Below are 19,586 nucleotides of genomic sequence, written 5' to 3'. Positions count from 1 at the left end.
CAAAGTTTGCCAAGCGCCTCTCTCCCAAAAAATCTCGCTCGCCACTTTCCCATTCTCGCTCGTCACTCTCTCTCTGCTCGCCACTCTCGGTTTATATACAGAAGTGTATAAATTCTGTTTCTGTTTTGTATAAAGCGAGAGAAAATTGTATATACACATGCAAAAACATATATCTTCGTGTTATACACTTAATTATACAATTTACAAACATTTTACTTCAATTCAATTGTAGAAAAATGCAAATTTTATACAAATATTGCAGAGAAAAAGGCCAACGAATTATACAATTGCGAATTATACAATTGTAGTGAAATACAGTTTTCTCTAGATTTATACAACATAAGTGTATATATTGTGTTTCTGTTTTTGTATAAAGCGAGAGAAAAACATATATCTTCTTGCTATACACTTATAATTATGCAATATACATACATTTTAATTAGATTCAATTTTATGCAAAGCAAATTTTATAAAAATATTGCAGCGAAATAGGCAGCGAATTATACAATTGTGCATTATACAATTGCAGTGAAATAGGATAGTGAATTATACAATTGCAGCGAAATAGGCCAGCGAATTATACAATTTAGGCCAGCGAATTATACAATTGTGTATATATAGCGAATTATACAGTTTTATGTTTGCTATGGAGCGCAATTATGCAAACTTTGCTATAGCATACAAATATGAATTTTTTGTTTGCTAAGTTAATCAAAGCTGCTAATCAATATTACATCAAAGTTTGTTTTTTTTCATTCCCTTTTGCATCAAGTCTTCACTAAATCATCTCTTACATAATCAAAATATGATTATTAAAGTAAACAAGATCATAAAACAGGTATTTTTTATTTAGTTGATGCATTATATATAGTAGTAATATTTTTATTTGTTAGTGCTCCAATAATCACTATTTTTTTTTATGAATATGAGAACGCATAAAAGAAAGTAAAAATTTAAGGAATTTCATAGTGTAATTCAATAATTACACTCTGTCTCGACAAATTTAGTATTTACAAAAAATTCCTTAAATTTGTTATGCTGTGATACTTTAGACTCTAGTGATACATGGTAAATGATACATGGTAAGTTTAAACTGTTGAGAAAAAAATGGGGAAAAAATGGTAAATTTAATGTTGTTACTAAAACAGCTTATTTTACGGTAACTGATCATTAATCAGCATAAATTCAGCACGTAATTGGATATTAATTTCAAATTTTGAAAATCAAAGATTATATCATCTAGTTTGAATACATTTTTTATGAACAATCTGTTAAATTTCGAACTACAGTAATTTTATTGTTGTTACTGTGGATTTTTCAAGATGAATACTTCAATTTTGATGAGACATTTCGGAATTTGGGTGAACGAATTGCAGTATGAAAGTTACAAAATCGACGGAATCGTTGTTGGAGATTCAATTTCGTTTTCTATCGTTGTTGATACATATCTACTACATGTATCAGTGCATTGACTAAACATTATAACATGTGGTACATATCTAATACATGTATCAGTACATCGACAAAACACTATACACACTGATTCTATATGTATCATCAAGCACAGTTGATGATGCAGTTATTAAACTTAGTGAATGATACATTATAACAATTTTCAAAACATGTATCAGTACATCAACTAAACAACTAATACCTTACTGATACATGATATCAGTTTTCAGAAAATTCATACTACATGAAAAACATGTGATACATATATACTACATTTATCAGTGCATTGACTAAACATTATAACATGTGGTACATATCTAATACATGTATTAGTACATTGACTAAACACTATACACACTGATTCTATATGTATCATCAACCACAGTTGATGACGCAGTTATTAAACTTAGTGAATGATACATTATAACAAATTTTCAGAACTTCATGATACATGATAATAATTTTCATGATTTTTTGATACATATTGGATTCCTTAAAATTTTTACTAATTTCAACAATAGTTTTAAGTATCAAAATACTAACCCGAGACAATGTAGACCTAACAACAATGTTTGCTGCTTCTTTTTTCTTTTTTTGTTGTATTTTGACAACCTTTGATTTCGATGTTTCGCCAGAGTCTTTGTTGAATCCTTCTGAAGATTCATAGGATCATGCAAAGACTTTTTTCTATTTTCTTTCCAATTTTCATCGTCGGAATCATATATCCTTCTATTAATTAACGGATCCATTACTATGATGTAATAGAACAATTAACAAAAACAAAAAAGGGAAGAAAAGAAGACCTGATGATGGATTAAGAAGAAAAAGATGTTGGGTTAAAACGATGATGGATTAAGACGAAAAAGACGATGATGGATTAGAAGAAAAAGAAGAAACCAATAAAATATGCTGGGTTAAGAAGAAGAAAGACGATTATGGAGAAAGAAGAACTGAAAACGTGATGGAGTAAGAACTGAATGGGAGAGAAATTGTCGAAATTTTTGAAATTTCAAATATTTTGAATTTTGAAATTCAAAATTTCAAAATTGGGTGTTTTAATTAAAATTAATAATTCAAAATCCAAAAACTGATTTAAAAGGTTGAGTGTTTTAATGGAGAAAATTCAAAATCCAAAAATTGATTTAAAGGTTGTGTGTTTTAATGGAGAAAAAATAGGCATTAAAATGGGTAATTGTGTATTATAGGAGAGAGAATGTTATGTATCTATAAACTTATACTAAAATTAAAAAAAAGGGAATTATGTAATATTTAAAAAAAGAAGGAAAAATTAGAGAATATAAAACTTATAGTTGTGTATTTAAGTTATTTTTCCTAAAGAAATGTAACACTGTTATACATGAATATACGCTGTTAAATATGGTGATATACATAGTTATATATGTGTCGTCTATTACAAGTATCAGTGATATATATATATATATATACACACACACACCCGTTAACTCTATGGGCTCAACCTCAAATCCAGAGGTGGCGGCTGAATTCGCCTCAGAGTTCAGGAGCGACACTTATATACAACATCCAAAGACTATTTTTATTTTTCAAAGTTTAGGCTCCCGTTAAAAATTTGGAGTCTGAATCAAAAGATTATGAATAATTGAGATTAAATCTAAGTCATAGTTAATTAAATCAAGTTAAAAGTCGATATATTATATTTTTATATTATTATATACTACATATTATATCATACTATATAACTTAATTCCTGCGAAACTTATGTTGTGTGAGATAAATGCTCAATTTCAGAACCCACCAGTTATACATTTTCATTCTTTTGATGTAACACAAGGAAACATGATTAATTAATTAGTAGTACAAAATAACATGTGCTGATTGTATGAAACAAGGTGGTGCTGCTGATAGTGAAAATATTAACATATTATGTCTCAAATAACGGTAGCTTGATCCATTAATGACGATGAGGACGTGTAACAATGATACAATTAAATGAGTCAAATATAATAAAACAACAGTTGTTTTTTATTTTTTCTGATTGTGATTTGTGACCTAACCATATACTATAACAGCGTCACATCTCATTGATACCTTCATTACTTCAATTTTCTATGACTTAAATAATGGATTTTATGTTGGTAAACGAATAGGACCGTTGTACTTGTATATATCAACAACGCTGCAACGTCTCTTTTGTGAAAACACACGTTCATTAATTTTTTTGTCTTAATTTATTTATTTGATTTGATTCTAATATAATTTTTTAAAACCTTTTGAAATCTAATAATATTAAATTAAACATGTGTAAAATATGTCTAAGAACTTGTGTGATTTTAAACATGTTAGAATTGAAAAATTGTAAAAAAGGGTTTTTTAAAAATAATTAAAAAAGGAATATAAGAAAAACATATTAAAAGAGGAGAAATATGAATTTACTTGCATCTATTGCAAAATGTTGCACTTGTCCAAGCTAACTATCTCCATTTATTTAGGTCACTATCTCAGCCATTGGATGTTTGTTGTGATTATGAATGAATGGGGTTTAGGATAGGTTTATCTTGTGAACTGGTTTTGTCAGCTTAATTTAGCGTTTAATCACAAATTTTTGAATATTTTTGATAAGTTATTTTTTTCGTAAAGTTTTATCATCATAAATTTTGAGAGAAATAAAAAAAAATGATTCATATCCATAAGTTTTAAAAGTTATTAAAAACTCATAAGTTTGTAATATCATTTTATAATGAAAATGTCTGTGAAAAGCCTTGACGAACATAATTGGTATTCATTTGAAAATAGAGAAAGAAAACAAAAGAAAAATACCATTGATTGTATATGAAAAATTACTACTACTACTACTTGTAATTGGAAGTAACTTCGTCATTTCGGAGAGCAAGTTCGAATAAAAGATATATATTATAGAGAAAATTATGCATATAAATAAATATAAATTAGTTAATTACTTAACATAGCTATAGTTTGACTTAATAATAATACTTTTAGCAATAACTACACGACTCAACTTTTAAATTTTGTATAATTCACATGTTTTTATCACTCAAAATTCATAGAATATAATTTGTATAACTTTTTGAATAGATCGAAATTTGTATAATATAATTTGTATAATTATTACACTTCTGGTGTTTCTAATTGTATAAATACGTTATTTCGAGTTTATACAAAAATAATTGAATTATACAAATATATCCGCAAAATATACATACGAGGTAGCTTTATAAACTGTAGCTACAATCCTTAAATATGCAAAATATAGCTATGAAGCATAATTAAATTTATTATAGTGGCTATTTGCGAAAGTTCCTTATTATAGTATAGCGTAACGTACGTATACAACAATACAAATTTTATATGACAAACTAGTAATGAAATTTAGTTCAAAACTATAAATGATGGTTGTTATTATAAAATGTATGTGTTTTGCCAAATTCTATTTTTTTCTAGAACTTGAAACACGGATGTTTGGGGCTAGAATTTGGCTAAAATTAAAAAAATTATAATATTTTTTTTAATGTTAAAATAAACTAATCTTTTTTTCATTTTTTAGTTAAGATATTAAAGTTAAAACAATAAAAATGTTTAAAAAAATAAAATAATATAGATAAATATCACCTAAATTCTTACCTTATTTTGTGTTCCAAAAGATTTTTCTTATAAACTTAATAATGATAAATTATATGATCAAAATATCAATTTTCCCCGTATATTTATAATCGAATGGCCCCAAATTAGGAGAAATAAAAAAGTCATAATAAAAATCCATTGAGTGCAACGTATGAGATATAGCTAAGGCAGAGAAAGAATTTGGATGATAAGAATAAATACAGTAAAAAGAAATCGTGAAAGACAAACATAACTTTTTTTAAAGAGTATATGGTTAAATCTGTCCTTTTCCCCTAGCAAAATTACTTTACTGTTTAGGGGTGCTTACCAATGGGTACGTTCAATTAAGTTTTAAAGTTTATATAGAATCACTAAAATAATTGAAAAATATTTTTCGACTATTATATTAATTTAACCACTAATAATTCATACACACAAAAGAAAATCATTAAATATTATTAAAAAATAAAATAACAAACTAAATGAATCGCGCACATAATTAAAAATAAAAATATATATTTTTAACTTTATAATACCTAATGATATCAATGGGAGTGTATTATTGTCACAAATTGCTCTTCTCGATAACTAAACAGCTACGAATTAACAAAAACCCAATCAGACAAAAGACAAATACTGTGTTTGTCCAATAATATTTTAGTGGCTCCACCTTTTGAATTGCTCATTTTTTTTTTCCAATTCGTCCTTGTAAATAAGCCATTTGAAGAAAAAAAATTATATTGAGAAGATCAATGTAATATTGGGATTGAGGAAATAAAATTTTAGAAGGAAGTTGAATGATTGCCACTTTAATTTGTTGAGCAAATCTAATAAAGTGAGTGTGAGGTTAATTAACTAAAATAAGTGGACTTTGTGATCATCTTTCAAGGAACTAAAAAATGGATCCAATGCAAAAAATATGTCAAAGTTTACTTTGATTTTATTTGCCGTATGAACCTAGTGTTGAGCTCCTTTAAAATATTGATCAACGTAAAATCAACGATTAAAATGCCTATAAATAATTAAATTTGAATATGATATTCTCTTAACTTAATTGAATTTTATTACAATTGAAAAACGATTTATGATGATGTCTACCAAAAATTCTAGTAGGTAAATTATAATTCAAACAAATAGTGCTAAAACTATGAATCAACACTAACCAAAATCCTTATCGTAAGCTTTGATAGTGAAAGCAAGAATCATAAGAGATAATACATACTAAACACAAAGTCAATGTTAAGATTAAAGATGATTGAAAACTGCACTGATAAGAGTATGAGAGTTTGATCAGAGAAGAGCATGGAAAAAGAGTGTTGTTTTCATTGAGTGCAGTAACATAGATGTGTAGTGTTTATATAACAGCTGAAAACAGAAAATATCTAATAACTAACTTTCTGAAAATGAAAAACTAACTAACTAACTGATTGTGACAGCTAACTAATTATTCTAACAACCTGATTAATTAAGTATAACATTTCTACTAATTTAGTCTCAATACGCCCCCTCAAATTGGAGCAGAGGTGATTGAAACCAATTTGTCCAGAAGTGTAGAGTGTTTAATCCCAGTAAGTGCTTTGGTAAGGACATCTGCTAACTGAGCAGTTGTATCAATGTGATGCAGTGTAATAATCCCTTCTTGGAGTTTTGATCTCACAAAGTGGCAGTCCACTTCAATATGCTTCGTACGTTCATGAAATACAGGGTTCTTAGCAATATGTATAGCTGCTTGGCTATCACAAAACACAGGGAATGGTCCATTCTGAGGTACATTCAGCTCTTCAAATAATCTTTGCAGCCAAGTCAATTCACCTACTACCTTTCTTAAAGATCTTTACTCTGCTTCTGCTGAAGAAAGTGAAGTTGTTTCTTGTTTCTTGGACTTCATGCTAATAGGACTATCTCCTAACAATACAATATAACCACTAACAGACTTCCTTGAACAGGGCAGGCAGCCCAATCATAATCACAATAGGCTTGTACTTCAAAATTTGTAGCAGATGACATGAAAACACCTAGAGTAAGATCTTTCTTGAGGTATCTTAACATATGAAAAGCAACATGCAGATGAGGTTCTCTAGGTTCTTGCATGTATTGACTGAGAAGTTGTACACCATAAGCAAGATCAAGCCTACTATGTGTAAGAAAATTTAACTTGCCAATTAATTTTCTATAATAAGTAGGATCATCCAGAACTTTCCCTTCATGGGATCTTAACTTGATGTTTGGATCAAGGGGAGAAGATAAAGGAGACATGTGATCACAATTGAATTCTTTGAGGAGATCCAACACAAACTTTCTCTGAGAAATCAAAATCCCACCATCTTTGTACAAAACTTCTAGGCCTAAAAAATAGTGTAGTCTGCCAAGATCTTTGATTTTAAACTGATTGTCAAGGAACCTTTTAAGTTCATCAATTACAGCAGTGTCTGTCCCTGTGAGTAAAATGTCATCTACATAAACACCTAGAAAAACATTAGATGCACCTCTTTTCCTGTAAAACAATGAATAGTCATGAAGGGAATGAACATATCCTCTTGTGTGAAGTGCTTCAGTCAATTTTTCATACCACTGCCTACTAGCCTGCTTTAAACCATATAATGATTTATTTAGCTTGCAAATCAAATTCTTGTGAGGAGTGACCAAACCTGGTGGTATATCCATGTACACTTCCTCATGTAAATATCCATGTTGAAAAGCATTGTTAATATCAAGCTGATATATATTCCACTGTTTCTTTGCAACAATGGCAATGAGTGTTTTCACAGTGGTCATCTTGACAACAGGTGAGAAGGTTTGTGTATAATCTATGCCATGATGTTGAGTATATCCCTTTACTACAAGCCTTGCTTTATACCTTTCTATACTCCCATCAGCCTTATGTTTGACTTTATAAACCCACCTACAACCAATAGGTTTCTTATCCTTTGGTAGAGTTGTGAGAGTCCAAGTATTGTTGTCATGCAGAGCAAGAAACTCTTGTGTCATAGCCCTTTGCCATGCAGGATCCATAGATGCTTCCTCAAATGAGTTAGGCTCACAGTCATGAGAAACATTCATTACAAAAGACTGACTATCAGAATTAAAGACAGCAGGAGAGACATGATGTTTAAGAGTAAAAAGAGCACTCAGGGATGAAGGTGGTTGTGAATTTGAAACAGTTGGGGATGGTATATTGTGAACATAATCAGACAAATATGCAGGTGTCTTATGTAGCCTTTGGGATTTCCTAAGAGGTGGTATTGAGAGTGAATTAACAAGTGTGCTATGAGTAGGTGATGTGGTATGAGCAGGTGAAATATAAGTGGGAATATCAGTGGGTGTTTCAATAGGAACAATATCATTACTGAAATGATCTTGATCATTATGTGACATGGGATAGTCATGTAGGGACACACAATGAAAAGGAAATCGTGGAAAATGAGTGGGGTCTTTAGACATGACAAAAGGAAAGATAGTTTCATGAAAAATCACATCCCTTGAGACATGGATTTTCTGAGTGGACAGGTTTAAGACTTTGTAACCCTTTGTAGCATAAGGATATCCAACAAACACATGTGGTATGGTTTTAGGGTCAAATTTAGTTCTGTGAGGTTTTGGAATAGTAGGATAACATAAACATCCAAAACTCTTTAGGTATGAGTATGGAGGTTTATGTTTATGTAGAATCTCATAAGGAGTTTTATTGTGGAGAGGAGAAGAAGGTAATCTATTTATAAGATGTGGAAGTAAGTATATATTCACCCCAATATTTCACTGGGAGTTTAGACTTAAAAAGAAGAGCCTTTGCTGTTTCAAGAATATAATTGTGCTTTTTTTCTACCACTCCATTTTGTTGAGGAGTATAAGGACAAGATTTCTGATGAATAATTCCTTTGGCTTGGAAAAACATAGTGGTTTCATTGCTAGTGAATTCCAATCCATTATCTGATATGATGGTTTTAATAGTGGTGTTGAACTGGTTCTCAACCATGAGTACAACTGCTTTAAGGATATGGAAAGCATTGCTTTTACTACTTAGAAGATGTGTCCAAGTAGATTTGCTAAAATCATCTACTAAGGTAATGAAGTATTTAAAGTTATCATGAGTTGGTGTTTGATAGGGACCCCAAATATCAACATGTAGTAGTTCAAAAATACTAGTGGTGGTGTGAGTTTTTGGTGAAAAAGGTGATCTGGACTGCCTTGGCATTGGAAATATAGGACAAAAGAAAGGCTGTTTTGATGAGAAGTTTACTGGTATAGAAGATAAATTTTTCATCTTCACAAGAGGTACATGTCCAAGCCTATAATGCCATAACAAATCCACACTATCATTAGGAAAGGAATTAGAACTGAAAGAGTTGTCATCAACATTATCTTTATTACCAACAAAAGAAGAGTTTATTGCATTTGAATGAGAATTACATAAAAGGGATGTACATTGTACTTTATTACTGGATAAAGGAAAAAGAGAAGAAGAATGGTATTGTTGTTGATCATGTGAATTCTTTTGTAAGCAATCTGAGCAAAGGAAGTAAAGACCATCATGCATCTTACCAATCTCCAGAGGCCTCTTCAGTGAAGGGACCTGCAGCAGACAAGAAGTGTTAGAAAAAGAGACATTGCATTTGAGATGGTTTACAAGAGAGTTGATGGAGATTAAGTTGTATTTGAAAGAAGGGGCATACAATACTCCAGACAGAATGATTCTAGGCGTAAGATGTACATTACCAACCATTGTGATTTTGACTCTATAGCCATTTGGTAATCTGACTAACATAGGACATGGTAGATTTACTATATTCACAAGGTTATTTTTGTTAAAGGTCATGTGATGAGAAGCTCCCGAGTCTAAAATCCATAGATTAGTCCTTATTTTTAAACATTCAGATGAAAGCTTAATATAATCAAGAGAGAAAGAACAAGCAAAGATACCTGCAAAGTTCACAGCTCCACATACTCCATCATTTTGATTGACCATAGTGTTACAATCTTGGAACTGATTCAGTAAGCGAGAAACTTGATCGTATTGCTCTTTGGTGATACTGACATTCTCATTTCCTTGAGGATCATTACAAAAAGTTGAACCTGATTCCTTTGTCTGCCCACTAACAGCTCCATCACAGGATATTCTTACAGAATTTGCTGATGCACCTTTTCCCTTATTGTTATGCCTTGGATTTGGATAAGTATTTTGAACTGTGTTCCTTGGATTATGCTGATCACGAATAGAACCATTTTGATTCTGATTTGTATTATAACTATTTGTGTCACTAGATGGATAACCATGCAACTTATAACATTTTGCTCTAAAATTTCCTGGCCTTCTACAAAAATCACAAAAAGGCCTTCCACTAGGTATTGTGTTGGAGGTAGAATAATCTGTTTGAAAATTTCTACCTCCTGAACTTGATGAAACTGTAGCTAGAGAACTACTCTTAGTAAACAATTGATTGTTGGGTTTGAATTCTCGTTGCTTTTCCTCTTGTACTAATAAAGCAAAAGCTTGTGCCAAGGATGGTACGGGATTCATCATCAAAATACTTCCCCTAATCTTAGTATATACCACATTTAATCCCATCAAAAATTGAATCAAACGCCTATCTTGCTCTGCTTTCTGAACATTAGCTTTAGCACTACACACACATACACAATTGCACTGACTTAAAACACATAAACTGTTTAATTCCTCCCAAAGTTTCTTCATACGAGTGTAATATGTAGTGATATCGAGAATACCTTGATTAAGATCATTTATTTTCTTCTAAGGTTGGTACAATTTTTCTCCATTTATCTGATCATATCGATCCTCCAGTTCTGTCCACAATTCCAGAGCATCATTGACATATTTAACACTATCAGTAATTTCTCGATCTAGAGAGTTAAGAATCCAGGAAGTAACCATATCATCACACCTCACCCATTGGCGATAAGTTGAATGATTCACCTCTGGTCTCTTACACTCACCATTGATGAACACTAGCTTGTTCTTCACTGACAAAGATCGAAGTACACTACGGCGCCATGAATGAAAACCAGTACCATTAAAAGGAACTGGTACAAGTACTTCTCCAGGATTGTCTGAGGGATGAATGTAGAAATGACTCCCTGTATCAGTCCTAGATGAAGGAATACTGGCTGAACCAGTTCTTATAGAAGTAAGATCTACCATTTTTTACCACAAAGAAAATTTGAAGATCTACAAAGAATGAAAGTATGAAGATCTGATGCGAAAATTGAAAAAGAAAGAAGCAAGAAAGATCAAAAACGTCCTTGCTCTGATACCATGTTAAGATTGAAGATGATTGAAAACTCCATTGATGAGAGTGTGAGAGCTTGATCAGAGAAGAGCATGGAAAAAGTGTGTTGTTTTCATTGAGTGCAGTAACATAGATGTGTAGTGTTTATATAACAGCTGAAAACAGAAAATATCTAATAACTAACTTTCTGAAAATGAAAAACTAACTAACTAACTGATTGTGACAGCTAACTAATTATTCTAACAACCTGATTGATTAAGTATAACATTTCTACTAATTTAATCTCAATAGTCAACAACATACAAATATACATTGTGTAATGATGCGATGCATAAAGTAAAGCAGTTTCGGAATATATCACCTCATCGGCTGCCTTGTAGGTTTTTCAAGACATTTTGTAGACTTGTTCGAGCTCAAATACATATGCAATAAAAGTAAATATCTAGAATTCAATATGTGAATCGTCAAAGCTCATCAACATATGCAAGTGTAAATAGTACAACCCAGAATCATCAACAATCCATCTTTCAACAAAACCTTAAAAATCAGTGAATTTAGAACAAATCCCTTTCAGAAGATAGAAATCTTATTTTGTCATAAGCCCCACTTTCAGAAAGTGGTAAAATCAATAAATTTAAAGTAAAGCTCTTTAAAGCTAAAATCCCAAGAGGACGATATAATTTTATAAAAATCATATTTTCTAAATAAACAAGTAACACGTTACCTCGAAATCCAAATCAAGTAAAACTGAGGCATATGAGTCTTAAAATAGGAAATTCTTATTCCTCACCTGTGTTTCAAAGCATGGTCAATGCAAATTTAATGTAGATGAATGAATGTCAATCATAAATAGTGCTCGCAATTTAAGCCCATTTTTCACTGATCCGTTCAAATAGCCCTTTAAATATGGATTGAAAGAGTGATTTTAAATATGGATAATGTTTGGAACTATATCTATATTTTATCCATTAAAATATGGGTAATGTTTGGAACTATACCTATATTTTATCCATTAAAATATGAATATATTATGGATAAACTACGGGTCAAAAATGAGTATTGCAAGTTTTCTCCAAATTTTAAAAAACTCTTCTATTACCAAGTTTTAGAAGTGATTTTCAAAACTTTCATATATAAATCCCTATTAATATTTCAACTCTCGACCTCCACCCCACGCTTCTAAAAAAAAATTAAAGTTTATTTTTAAAAAATATTTTGAACTTCAAAATTTCATTTTTTAACCCCTACCCTTGACTCCCCCACCCCCCCAACCCACTCCCACACCATCCCCCACCCCCACCCCCCAAAAAATTAAGTTTATTTTTAAAGAAAAGACATAAAGACATTACAAAGTTGTCCTATATTTGCATAAAGACACCTAAACTTTAAAAGTGTCCTATCACACCATTAAACACCTATATAAATGGGTCATTTTTACCCATTCTGTCATCTATGTAGTGCGCGTGTTGCTCACTCTCTAGGATAGAATTAACCCGACTCGACCCTTTTTTTTGAAGAAAATTTGTCTTCTCCTTTTCATTTTATTTCTTAACTTTTCTCTAAAATCAAACAAAATACACAAGTGTTGCTGTTGACGATATCGGTGTTGATAGTTGTTGATGTGTATTTGTGAAGATTCTTGAAGATTGAAGGTCTAACAGGTTAGGGTTCTAAAACATATGATAAAAATCTTCACTTTTTTCAATTATTCTGATTTTATGGATCATTATAATGTAGAAGTGTTGAAATCGACCTCCAACAGTTGCCATTGTTAGGATATTTTTGAGTATGTTGCGTAATCGACTTAGTTAGTGTAGGGTATTGTGTAATTCACTTAGTGTGACTATTAGTGATTAGGGCTTCATGATTGTGTATTAGGTTAGGGTTAGATGTTATCCACTTAGTTTGAATCTTATTATTTGTTTCTTATACATTTGTAGATTTCATTTGTTCATTATCAACTGCTATTGTTAGTGCTTTTGTTCTGTTAGTACTGTTAGAGCTAAATGTTAGTGCTTTTTTCTGCTTTTGTTAGTTAGTGAATCTGCTATTGTTGTTTGTTAGTGATTATGTTTGTTGTGTACAACTTTTTAGAGTTAGTTTTTGAAATGTGTGTTTGAATTGTATTTGTTATTGTTACATGCTTTTTCAGGATGACTTTTACTCTGATAACTTTAAAATGGTATAATGGGGGAGGGGGGTTAATAGAATTTGGTTCACCACCTAAATATATTAGAGGGCATGTGACAGAATTCCTAGATGTAGATGTTGATAGGATGTCTTATCTTAAGTTGAGGGACTACACAAAAGAACTAGGATATACAATCAACTGTGATTTTTTCATCAAGTGGGATGGGTTATTGGTCCTTGTTGATAAAGATAAGGTTATTTTGACCTTTTCAATATGATAAATTATGGGGGGTACAATGTATGTGTATATTTTTCATGGGGTTAGTGAAGCTAATCACGCCCCACTTGAGTTGGAGTTTTCCCCTCACGTGACTGAAAGTGGGGTAGGTGAGGAATCTTTTAATGAGACTTCTAACCCTAATAATCAGCCTCCTACTTCTACTTTTCCTTCCATCCCTACAACTGGTCCTTATAAAACTTCCAGCACTCTATATCAAGCTCAGTATTCTATTGTGCCTCCACCATCTCCTTCTATTGTGCCTCCTTCTTCTACTGTGCCTCCATCATATCCTTCTATTGTGACTTTTCCTTTCACTGTGCCTCCCCCATCTACTTATATTGTGCCTCCTCCTTCCTATGTACCTTCATCTGATTATCCTATAATAAAATAATGATCCAACTGATGATGAAGTGGAAGATGAATCAGGATCTGAAGGAGATGCTAGCGAAGATACTGAGGTTGACAGTGATGTTCATAAAGAGTATGTAGATATAAGGGCAACCAAGAGGCATTTCAAAAGTTCACAAAGGAGAAGTAGGGGAACTACTTCATATCAGATTAATGTTAATAAGAAAGGTCCAAATATAGGGTATGATGAGACAAATAATGGTATTAGGGAAATCTTAGTTGGTAAGCTAGGAGGTGATGAACCTTATTATCTAAGTGATGAAGTTCCTAGCTTTGAAATAGATGATGAAACAAGTTGGGGAGATGGTGAAGAGGTTGATCAAGTAGTGCATAAACCTGTTAGGAGGAAGAAAACCCCAAATAGAGTTGTGTTTAATACAATTACTGAAAAGTTTATTTGGGAATTAGGACTAGTTTTTTGAACTATTGAAGAATTTAGAGTGGCAGTGACAAGATATCCAATCCAAGAGCATATTCAAATTGAAAAATATGTAAATGAGCCTGTCAAAGTTAGAGTGAGATGTAGTAAAGAGAGTTGTCCTTGGTTGTTATGTGCAAGTAAGGATAGAACTAGTGGAGATTTCATTGTTAAAGCATACAACCCTATCCATAAATGTTTGACATCAACTCATAACTACCTGTGCAACTCAAAGTTTTTGGCCACCAAATACAAAGAAAGAATAACTCAACAACCAAACATCAACATTGTGTTGTTGCAGGACATTATAAGAAAGGAGTTGGATTTTAATATTGGTACGACAACAGTGAGAAGAGCTAGGACTAGAGTGTTACAAGAGATCAAGGGTGATTAGATTGTGGAGTATGGTAGGATTTTTGATTATAGAGATGAAATGTTAAGGAGTAATCGAGGTAGTACTTGTGTAGTGAAGGTTGGAGAAGATTATGAAATTGGGCAGAAACTTTTTGAAGGATTTTATGTTTGCTTCAATGCTTTAAAGAAAGCATTTTTTGGAGGTTCTAGGAGGTTCATTGGTTTTGATGGGTTTTTTCTCAAAGGTGTGTGTAAAGGCCAGTTGTTAGTGGCAGTTTGTAGAGATGGAAACAACCAAATGCTGCCTATTGCTTGGGCAGTTATTGAGGTTGAGAATCAGTATACCTGGACATGATTTCTTGAACTAGTGAAGAATGATCTTGAAATTGGAGAAGGGCATCAATTATCCATCATTAGTGATATGTAAAAGGTAATTATTGATATCCATCTTACTGTTTTATTATTGTTGAGTTTTGCATTTTAATTTATTCTTTTTCTGTTATGTTGGTTTGTTAGGGACTAGAAATTGCTGTGGATACTTTATTGCCACTTGTTGAACATGAAAAATGTGAAAGACATGTTCTTGCAAATTGGTCAAAAAATTGGAAAGGAGTTGAAAGAAGAAGAGTGTTTTGTAGGATTGCTAAATCCACATTTGAAGCTGAGATGAAGGACAATATAGAGCAATGAGGAAATTAGGACAAGAAGGTTTGGATAATCTTTTATGGTACAATTTGAATACATGGTGCAAGAAGTATTTTGAAGAATATAGCAAATGTGATATTGTGAACAATATGGCAGAAAGCTTTAATGCTTGGATAGTGCCTGCAAGGTATAAAACAATCATTACAATGCTTGAGGAGATAAGGGTAAGATGATGAAAAGAATTTGTGATTTGAGAGAGTTCTCAAACACTTGGATCACTGATATATCTCCTATGTCTTTGAAGATTTTGCAAGAAAAATTCAAAAGTCTAAGCAATGTAACTTGACTTGGAATGGAAAAAGAGGTTTTGAGATTAAACACCATCAATTTACACACACTATGGACATTGTTAATAGGAGGTGTAGTTCAAGATCCTGACAGCTCAGGGGAATTCCTTGTCCTCATGGTGTTTTTGCCCTTCATTAGAAAAACATAGAACCAATCCATTATGTGGCTAGCTGTTATAGCAAGGAAACCTACCTCAACACATATGCCCATTTTATTCAGCCAATGAATAACATGAAAATGTGGTCAACCTCAAATAATTCAATTGTAAAGCCACCAAAGATCAGAAAGTTGCCTGAAAGACCAGGTAAGGTTAGAAGAAAGAAAGCAGATGAAAGCAGAAAAACTGAAAATGTTGAGTAAAAGAGGTGTTGTAATGACTTGTAGCAAATGTGGCATACAAGGACATAATAAAATAATAATGTCCTTTAAGAAACCAAGTTGGTCCAAGTCAATCAACTAAACCATCTTCTCAGGCAAGAGGTACTGGTCCAAGTCAGTCAGCTGAACCATCTTCTCAGACACATGTACTTCTATTTGTTACTTTCAAATGTAAGTTATATGTAGATGTATATGTATTTATATATTAATATACATGCTACTGAAAGTGGTAGAGAAAGAGGCACAAGAAAAGCAACAAGAGGAAGAGCAAGTGGCACTGGTGTTCCAGCTCAATCACATGGAAATGCTACAAACACAGAGGTAATATGTCTAATTATTATATCATTGTTAGATAATATAGATATTCTTTAATATTTTGATTTTCAAGTACATTGTGTAAATGGTAGTTTGAGAGGTAGAGGTACAGATAGAGGAGTAGGAACAGGGACAGAAATGGATCACAAAAGAAATGTGAATAAAGGACTAAGTAGAGGAAGAGGAATGACTCAACATAGTCAAACTAGTCTGAAGCAAACTGCAGTGGAAGAGGCCTAGGAAAAGGTAAGAGACCAGTAGAACATGAGGGCACGAGTAGAGGACAAACAAGACCTTCTAAAAGGCCAAGAATGGTAAGTGTTGGCATATAGCAAGCTGAAGATGAATTTACAACTCTCAATGTAAGTTTACAACTATTAATGCAAGTTCACAATTGTCAATGCAAACCTAATTGTCTAATATTTGAATATGTATTTACTTGACTAAACAGCCTGGATTGCAAAGTAGAAGAGTCATCAATACTGGTACAAGAGTTACAAAGAGTGCTGATGTTGTCACTGGTAATATTGGATACACACTAGTACATGGATTCAAATGGAAGGGAAAGACAATTATTACCAGTAGCAACCTAGAAAGAATGAGAGCTGAAAAGGTTATCCAAACTAGGTCTGTAGCTGCTGCTAATGCTGCTAATAGTCAAGGCCAAACAATTTCAAGTAGGAAGACTTTTGTGCCATGAAAGCAGGGCATTTTGATGTTGTTTTGTTCATTTTGAAAAACAAAATTTAACTATGCATATTTTTGTGTTGTTTTTTGTTGGAAACAAACTCAATTTTGTGTGTATCCAAACAAACTTGAATGGTTGGAATCAAACTCGATTATGAAGTCTTCTTTTTAGTTAGTTTTGTTGTTGCCTTTTTAATTGTAATTGACATATTTTGAAGTTTCTCAAATGGTTTCTAGGACGTAGACCATGCATCACATACAATATCTGAAAATTAAAGACAATAAGCGACAAAAGGTCTGTTCATTGGAACATTAGGACTCAACACTTCTCAAAACTACTAAAGTGATCACTAGCCACGAGGATGCTGAATCGGAGCGTCGAATCCTACATTTGAGAAATAATGTAAGAAAGAGTATGCATTAGTGCAAATATTGTACCAAGTATGATAATAATGCATTAGAGTTATAAAGCCATGCTAAAAGGACTTTTCATGACATGCAAAGACCAAATTAAAACATAAGATAAGTGTTTAGAAGCATAATCATGATTATGGTCAATGCAAGTTAAAATCATCTTGGCACACATGTGAGATACTTATAGAAGTAAACTTAGTTCATCATTACTGTGGGAGTTGGACTTAACTGATATAGAGATCATGTGAGCTATAAAATGGAATACAGTGTCTATATCACACTGAAAAAGGGATGTTCTTACTTTCCAAGGTAATAACCATAACTTCTAGCTTATGTGGATCCACTAGCTAATGTCTATCTAAGACAACCTATGGTGAGACATAGTTAAGGTACACAAGTAATCTCCACTTGTCCACTCGGTGTTAAGCATAATTCTCACAAAATAGTCATCAATCATTTTTATCTTATCTTTAAGGGACATGCCTAATCGCCTCTTGTCTATCATTATGGGACTTGGATAATCGCCTCTTGCCTTGTAATCCATTAAAGGACACATCAACTAGCCAATCTAAGCTTAAGTTCATTATAATAACTGTTAGTTATTCATTCAAAGTTTAGTTGATAAAACCTTTTAACTCTAGAATCCTTTATGTGAGAAAATGCTTTCACATTTGTGTATTGAGTAGTATGTGAGAAATCCTTTCAGAACAACAACATTGATGCTAACTTAAATTATTTTCATCAATTTCATAAAGAATATGCATGTCTTCGTAAATTCATATTTCTTAGTATAAAATCAACATTATATCATCATAGTCTAGAAAACATGGGTTAAACATGGTTTTATGGGATTTTGACTTTAAAAAAGCATGCAATTTCTTTAATTCATACATAAGAAAAAACAAAACAATCAATTGGATCAACATTGAAAGGAACCTATGATAATTGAATAAAAACCCTAATTTAATTGGGGAATTTAGCATTACAAAATTGGAGATTTTAGGAACACTGTGGAGGAAAGAGCTTCATGGGTGAAGACAATCATACCTTGATGCCAAAAGCTTGGAATCAATGGAGGATTTGGAGACTTAACCTTGAAACCCTAGCTTCCTCCTTCCCCTTATTCTCTCCTCCTTCTTCTTCCTCCTCTTCGTCTTCTTCTTCTTCTTCTTCTTCTTCTTCTTCTTCTTCTTCTTCTTCTACTACTACTACTACTACTACTACTACTACTACTACTACTACTACTACTACTACTACTACTTCTTTTTCCTCCTCCTCCTCCTCCTCCTGTTCTTTGTCGTCCTCTTCATCTTCTTCTTCTTCCTCCTCCTCCTCTTCGTCTTCTTTCTCTTTTTCATCTTCTTCCACTTCTTCCTCGTCATTTTTGTCGTCTTCTTCCTCTTCTTCTTCTTACTCCTCCTCCTCTTCTTCTTCTTCTTCTTATTCTTTTGCTTCTTCATCATCTTCTTCTTCTTCCTCTTCTTCTTCTTCCTCCTCAACTCCTCTTCTTGCTTCTCTTCGTACTCCTCTTCTTACTCTTCTTCCTCTTCCTCCTCCTACTCGTCCTCTTTGTCGTCTTCCTTTTTTCTGTCTTCCTCCTCCTTTTCTTCTTCTTCTTCTTCTTTATCCTCATGTTCTTCTTCTTTATCTTCTTCTCTTCCTCCTCCTCCTCTTCTTTTTCCTTTTCTCCTCCTCCTCTTGGGAGAGAGAATTATTTTTAAAGAATGACTTGATCAACTTGTGGAATTTTAATGGAATGAATTGAATTGGGATATTTGGGTTAGAAATCATTATATAAACCTTAGGGTAGAGGGTAAATGCACATAGTATTGGGTTAACGTATTTAGGAAAAAAACAAAAGCCCTTTCAAAATAACTATCAAACCCCCACCGACGGTCTGACTTACAATTTATAGATC

General features: G+C 32.3%; 2 protein-coding genes across 2 annotated transcripts; both read right to left on the bottom strand.

Annotated features, from left to right (window-relative positions):
• Positions 1–9,452: 9,452 nt before the first annotated feature.
• Positions 9,453–12,222, bottom strand: LOC138340863 (uncharacterized). The gene is made up of 2 exons (XM_069293040.1): positions 9,967–12,222; positions 9,453–9,619 (listed from the first exon to the last, which is right to left on the bottom strand). The coding sequence occupies exons 1-2, from the start codon at positions 10,736–10,738 to the stop codon at positions 9,585–9,587; spliced, it is 807 nt and encodes a 268-aa protein (XP_069149141.1). The 5' UTR covers positions 10,739–12,222; the 3' UTR covers positions 9,453–9,584.
• On the bottom strand, positions 10,796–11,203 carry LOC138345484 (uncharacterized). Its single transcript, XM_069294732.1, has one exon. It carries the CDS (start codon positions 11,201–11,203, stop codon positions 10,796–10,798), a length of 408 nt encoding a protein of 135 aa, XP_069150833.1.
• Positions 12,223–19,586: the final 7,364 nt, after the last annotated feature.

The sequence above is a fragment of the Solanum lycopersicum genome, chromosome 1 (assembly GCF_036512215.1).
Source record: "Solanum lycopersicum chromosome 1, SLM_r2.1".
Classification (NCBI taxonomy): domain Eukaryota; kingdom Viridiplantae; phylum Streptophyta; class Magnoliopsida; order Solanales; family Solanaceae; genus Solanum; species Solanum lycopersicum.
The sequence above is the reverse complement of the archived record's forward strand: the minus strand, read 5'-3'. Positions and strand labels throughout refer to the sequence as shown.

What these genes read in the sequence shown, in the direction of transcription:
- LOC138345484 (XM_069294732.1), bottom strand. Translation starts at nt 11,203, where the DNA reads ATGGTAGATCTTACTTCTATAAGAACTGGTTCAGCCAGTATTCCTTCA.
- LOC138340863 (XM_069293040.1), bottom strand. Translation starts at nt 10,738, where the DNA reads ATGAAGAAACTTTGGGAGGAATTAAACAGTTTATGTGTTTTAAGTCAG. An exon ending in TGGAGCTGTGAACTTTGCAG is followed by an intron (nt 9,620 to 9,966) that starts GTATCTTTGCTT and finishes TGTCTGCTGCAG; the next exon opens with GTCCCTTCACTGAAGAGGCC.